The sequence below is a fragment of the Aquarana catesbeiana genome, linkage group LG06, assembly GCF_042186555.1.
Source record: "Aquarana catesbeiana isolate 2022-GZ linkage group LG06, ASM4218655v1, whole genome shotgun sequence".
Classification (NCBI taxonomy): domain Eukaryota; kingdom Metazoa; phylum Chordata; class Amphibia; order Anura; family Ranidae; genus Aquarana; species Aquarana catesbeiana.
In genome coordinates, this window is record NC_133329.1 from 335,558,043 (window position 1) to 335,564,597 (window position 6,555).

The 6,555-nt window shown below is 42.9% G+C and overlaps 1 protein-coding gene across 4 annotated transcripts in view; it reads left to right on the forward strand.

Moving 5' to 3' along the window:
* The window catches only part of SP3 (Sp3 transcription factor), a 76,395-nt gene that overhangs the window by 29,404 nt on the left and 40,436 nt on the right, over positions 1–6,555 (forward strand). For 3 of the 4 annotated variants that reach the window (XM_073633871.1, XM_073633869.1, XM_073633872.1), the window contains one exon: positions 3,309–3,377. The exons of the other annotated variant lie outside the window; for it this stretch is intronic. In XM_073633871.1, the coding sequence (XP_073489972.1) occupies positions 3,309–3,377 (69 nt within the window). The remainder of the gene's footprint in view (positions 1–3,308; positions 3,378–6,555) is intronic. 4 annotated transcript variants of the gene reach the window in all.

Sequence of the window (6,555 nt, forward strand, 5' to 3'; positions counted from 1 at the left end):
AGACCTCACTTTTTGTCACAAAGTTTTGAAAATTGAAAAAAGAAAAAAAAAAATTTTTTTTCTCGTCTTTCTTTATTTTCAAAAACAAATGAGAGCTGCAAAATACTCACCATGCCTCTCAGCAAATAGCTTGGGGTGTCTACTTTCCAAAATGGGGTCATTTGGGGGAGGTTTGTGCCACCTGGGCATTCCATGGCCTCCGAAACTGTGATAGGCAGTGAGGAGTAAAATCAAAAATGTACGCCCTTAGAAATCCTGAAGGCAGTGATTGGTTTTCGGGGTCCCGTACGCGGCTAGGCTCCCAAAAAGTCCCACACATGTGGTATCCCCATACTCAGGAGAAGCAGCTAAATGTATTTTGGGGTGCAATTCCACATATGCCCATGGCCTGTGTGAGCAATATATCATTTAGTGACAACTTTGTGCAAAAAAAAAAAAAAAAAAAAAAAAATTTGTCACTTTCCCGCAACTTGTGTCAAAATATAAAACATTCCATGGACTCAACATGCCTCAAAGCAAATAGCTTGGGGTGTCTACTTTCCAAAATGGGGTCATTTGGGGGGGTTTTATGTCATCTGGGCATTTTATGGCCTTCAAAACTGTGATAGGTAGTGAGGAGTAAAATCAAAAATGTACGCCCTTAGAAATCCTGAAGGCGGTGATTGGTTTTCGGGGCCCCGTACGCGGCTAGGCTCCCAAAAAGTCTCACACATGTGGTATCCCCATACTCAGGAGAAGCAGCTAAATGTATTTTGGGGTGCAATTCCACATATGCCCATGGCCTGTGTGAGCAATATATCATTTAGTGACAACTTTTTGTAATTTTTTTTTTTTTTTTGTCATTGTTCAATCACTTGGGACAAAAAAAATGAATATTCAATGGGCTCAACATGCCTCTCAGCAAATTCCTTGGGGTGTCTACTTTCCAAAATGGGGTCATTTGTGGGGGTTTTGTACTGCCCTGCCATTTTAGCACCTCAAGAAACGACATAGGCAGTCATAAATTAAAGGCTGTGTAAATTCCAGAAAATGTACCCTAGTTTGTAGACGCTATAACTTTTGCGCAAACCAATAAATATACACTTATTGACATTTTTTTTACCAAAGACATGTGGCCGAATACATTTTGGCCTAAATGTATGACTAAAATTGAGTTTATTGGATTTTTTTTAGAACAAAAAGTAGAAAATATCATTTTTTTTCAAAATTTTCGGTCTTTTTCCGTGTATAGCGCAAAAAATAAAAACGGCAGAGGTGATCAAATACTATCAAAAGAAAGCTCTATTTGTGGGAAGAAAAGGACGCAAATTTCGTTTGGGTACAGCATTGCATGACCGCGCAATTAGCAGTTAAAGCGACGCAGTGCCGAATTGTAAAAAGTGCTCTGGTCAGGAAGGGGGTAAAACCTTCCGGGGCTGAAGTGGTTAAAGAGTGTTGCGCAGAACAGAAATCCCTTTACAAGTTGCTGCTGATCTACTCAGAAGTGTATTGAACCTGGTTGCTAGGAGTAAAATAAAATTGTGATCAGAATAAAAGTGCTACCTCGTGATAAACTAATACATCATTACCAAAAACAATAATTCCAATAACCATATTAGTGTTAAATCAGTAATAATAGTCCATTTGAAGATTCAAGTATTTAAAGTTCATGAACTTCAAAACTTTGCAGTGTAGCTTCAAAATTTTTCTATATGTGCAATATAAAGTGCCAAGTTCTGAAAAGATAATCTGCTCCCCTCTGTGTGCCCTCTCACTCACCAGAAATCCAGGATTCCCATGACAGAAGTCACCAGCACTTGGGAGGATGGCTTGGCTCTGTTTCCAAGCTGCAGCACGTGGAACCACAGAGCCCAGCAATCCTCCCAAGTGCTGGTGATTTCTGTCATGGGAATCCTAGATTTCTGGTGAGTGAGAGGGCACACAGAGGGGAGGTTGGCACCTATTATCTTTTCAGAACTTGGCACTTTATATTGTACATATAGAAAAATTTTGAAGCTGCACTGCATGACGTTCATGAACGTGAATCTTCAATGGACTATTATTACTACTATTATTGATTTAACATGAATATGCTTATTGGAATGATTGTTTTTTCCCATTGTTTGTGGTAATGATGGATTGGTTTATTACGAGGTAGCGCTCTTATTCTGATCACACATTTAAAGGCACATGCTCTTTGAGAGCAGCAACCATATATATAGTATTCACATTTTAATACAGACATTTTTTTTTCCACAAAGCCACTTATCCATTAGTGCAGAAATATATAGGTGTGTATACACATCTATATACTTATCCATCAGTAAAATGAAACTGTTGTTCTCAGTATAGAACAACATAAGTTACTGTTTGAGAAACGCTGATCAAATATGGCTTGCTGGTATATTAAGTGGGCTTTAACTTTACCATTGCAACACTGTTTCCTTGATAGTAGCAGATTAAAGCGGTAGTAAACCGCATATTATGTGGAACTTGCCTTAGAACGAAGCCCTCCAGGGGTGCACTGTCACTGTCCCACTTACCCGGCGCAATGCCAGTACGTGTGTGATGTCCTCAGAGAAGCCGAGCAGGTCCAGGAGATGGGATGCACCGGGTAGGTGGGAGATCCCCGGGGCCCGCTCAGGTCTCCTCTCCTGATGCCTGGGGCTGGACACTGCTGTCTGATCAGGCTGCATTGATGGGCACAGCCAGGCTGAGCTGATGGGATGGTGCCGGGCACTGATGATGAGGCCGAATTGATGGGCACTGATCAGACCGTGCTGATGGCACTCGTGAGCCAGGCAGCAAGTGAGCCAACCCCCCTTCCCCCACTTTTCCCCTCCCCCCTCCCCTCCCCTCCCCCTCCCCTCTTTCCCATGATGCTGGGCTTGACTTACTTTAAAATGTGGGAGGGATTATAAAATTTACCTTCGTGCTGAAGCCCCTGTTCTTTTTCCCACCTAGCAACACCCCTGCATGGAGGGCTCATGAATGTAGTCATAATCTTTCCACTTGTACTGGCTGATCATACATTTAAGCAAAGGAAAAGGGTGATGTTTTGACAGAGGTGAATGGGTGAACAGCTGTTATAGCAAAGCAGGAAGGTGTTGCCAAAAACAAGCAGCTGAAATACAGTGACATCAGTGATAATTTCTAGGTGTGGTGAGCAATCACCCTTTCCGTGAGCAAATAGGAATCTGGTATATTGTCTACTTAAAGTGGAACTTCACTCTCCCAATTAACATGGATTAGCATTAGTAAATAGCAAAGTATATCATATTTACTTGTTTTTAAACTTTTTTTTTTTTTTTTCTTTTACATTTCTTCAGTTACTTCCTAATTTCTTGTCTAGGCAAATGATGTCACATATCCCAACAGTCTACAGAAGGAGAGGAGTTGTATGTGTATTTTTTTATCTTTAGAATTACTTTAAAGTGTGTGTCAAGCCTAACAACTTATTTGCTTATATTTTGCCTTTTTAAAATATGGAAGTGAGCTCTGGAAACTGTGACTGAAAATGCAGTTGGTGAACAAAGGGCTATTCACCATTATTGCCTGCAGTCTCGGAGCAGCTAATCTTTTCCCATTACTGTATTACCATGCCTTGTTCTACACTCTTTCACCAGCGGGCCGAACAGAAAAAACATGACCCGATTCCCCCATCCACACATTTGAGGTGGATGAGGGAATCCTCCCCGCTGAGCTTTTGTCTCAGCAGGGAGGCTTCCTTGCTATCCTAATACACTGATCGCTGTTGCTGGCTATAGCCGGTGGCACTGATTGAGCAGGAAAAATTCAACAGGGCGGTTGTACTGAAGTCTATCGGTAGATCAACTTCTGTACAACCTCCCTGCCCATACATGTATCAAAATTTGGCCAGTCCCGGCTGAATTGGTCACGTTTTCAATCCATGTATGGCTGGTTTTAGTGGAGGTGGCCATCTTAATTTAGAGGCAGGGCTCTTGCTTCCTTTTGTTGGAGCCTCCAGCAAGAACCGTGCTATCACCAGATCTCTTTCCAAATCTCATGAGACTGAGGCACATGCTAGTAAGTGCACTTTTGTTTTAGGAGAAATTCCAGACAAAAGGTCGATTTTTGTTAGGGATGCACTGAAATTTCGGCGTCCGAAACATATCGGCCGAAAATGGCCCTTTCGGCAAAAAGCCGAAAGAGAATTCTTGCCGATACTGGCGCCGAAAATGGGGCCCGCCCCTGGTGCCGCCTATCGGGGGGCTTCCTATATCGTGGAAGAGAGGAGAGCCGCCGCCTGATTGATTACAGCGCTGGGAACATCACAGCTTTCATTTCAATAGCAGTGTGTTCCCCCCTGTGCGCCGTCACATGAGCCTCCCCCCCCCTTGTCCAGGCACTTTGATAGACAGATCATCCGTCCAATCCTGGGATGGGTGATCTGTCTATCAAAGTGCCTGGACAAGGGGGAGGTGCTGTATGTGATGGCGCGCAGCGGGGGAACACACAACTATTGAAATGAAAGCTGTGATGTTCCCGGCGTTGTAATCAAACAGGCGGCAGCTCTCCTCTCCCTTCACAGGCTGCAATGGGGACACAGGCTGGCTGCATCTGACGGGCACTGGTGAGGCTGCATTGATCTCCTGTACCATGTCCCCAGTCTCTGACCATCTCCTGTACCATGTCCCCAGTCTCTGACCATCTCCTGTACCATGTCCCCAGTCGTTGACCATCTGCTGTATAAAAATATTTTTAAAAACAGTCACTTTCGGTATTGGTGTTGTTTCGGTAACGGTTTCGGTTTTCGGGATCAAGGAAGATTTTTTTTCGGTATCGGTTTCGGCACCAAAAAACCCATTCGGCGCATCCCTAATTTTTGTAATTTTTCCAGGGTGCTGCTTAGGCACAATAAACAATTAAAAAATTTCCCTGTAACATAGCAAAGCTCCGCTTTTTGATTTCAGTTCTATTTTATATATACCATTGTATAGAGCAGGGATATGCAATTAATGGACCTCCAGCTATTGCAGAACTGCAAGTCCTATGAGGCATAGCAAGACTCTGACAGCCACAAGCATGACACCCAGAGGCAGAGGCATGATGGGACTTGTAGTTTTGCAACAGCTGGAGGTCCGCTAATTGCATATCCCTGGTATAGAGAATCTGCATCCTGTGTCTGCATCCTTTTCTTGCTCACCACACTGCACATAAAAGTGCAGTGAAAATCCATGTGCAGTAATGTGCATTTGCGTGCATTTTTGTGTGTGTTGTGTTGTGTTGCATTTATATGCAATCAACACTTGGCTACCAGTGCAGTTTACAGTTGGAAGATGGGATTTTAAACACACTGCTGTGTTGGCTGGAATAAATTTGTTCAGTTGTTGATGCGCTTTCAGGTGGAAGTGATTCAATGGCAGCTCTAAAGCTGCCTGATCACCTCTGCAACCTGCTAAAGGGTACTGCCCCTGCCATTTATCCTGGGCACTACTGGTCTCCCCTATGATGAATGAACACGTAAGAAAAAAGTTTTGTGTTTTTTTTTTTTTTTTTTTTTTTAGAGGGGACTTTAAATGAGGCGCATGTGGACAAACGTCTCCATCCCTGAGGCTATAGCAAAGAAAGGGGGGAGTTTGGGGCTTTAGATGAGGCATGTACAGCATAGGAAAAATAGTCAGTATAAAAATATGATTGTATTACATCACTTCTGGGTTCGGCTGTCATTTTCCCTGGCTGCTGTGGCTAGAGAAAAAGCTAATGGAGCACGATTTATTCGCTTAAGTGGAAGGCAGGGGGGACATGAGGGGATCCCCTATGTGATTGCAATAACATTTTTTTTTTTTTTTTAAATTGTTTACTTTTTTTTATATAATTTTGTTTCAAATCCTCTGCCCCCCACATTCACATACTTTCTTTCTCTGTCGTTTTCTCTCTCTCTTCCTCCCTCCAAACTTCTATCCATGTTTATAGGACTGCAACCTGGTCTTAAGTTAACAAAGTTTTACCAGTTAAATGTTCGTGGCTTTTTTTCTGGTTTGGTCAGTAGGGCTTGCAGGTGGCTTTGTAGTGGAGATTTATTCTAATTTATTTTAGATGTATCGGTCTTGTTGCCCACCCCTCATGTTCAGTGCTTTGGGTTTTCCCAAGTAGTCATGAATATGAAGAATCTGTGTCCTGTGAAGTATGATTAAGGTGACGCTAAAGAATATCCATATTCTCCAAAAATAACCCATGCACACCCATTACATTTTTTTTTTTCTGCCTCCTTTGTACTGTCCGCAGTGAGCTCCTGAACTTCCCCCCCTCCCTTTCATCTGTTTGGAATGAGGTGTGCGTGTTAGCTGTGGTTATGTGCACTGCATTCCATAGTCCCTAGTCAATCTCTGAAGCAAGTAAGAGAGGGTGGCTATGTTCCTAAATACAGTGGAACCCCGGAGAACAAACATTTCACCCTCTAACAGCAAGTTAGGAAGATTTTAGATTGTCCTTCACTTTTTGTCCCAAAGACAGTGGTCACCAGAACCAGTAGTGAAATGAAATCTCCCCAGCGAGAACACAGTAATAAAATCCAACAGAGGCTCTAACCCTTCCACATTCTGTCCAAAGCTT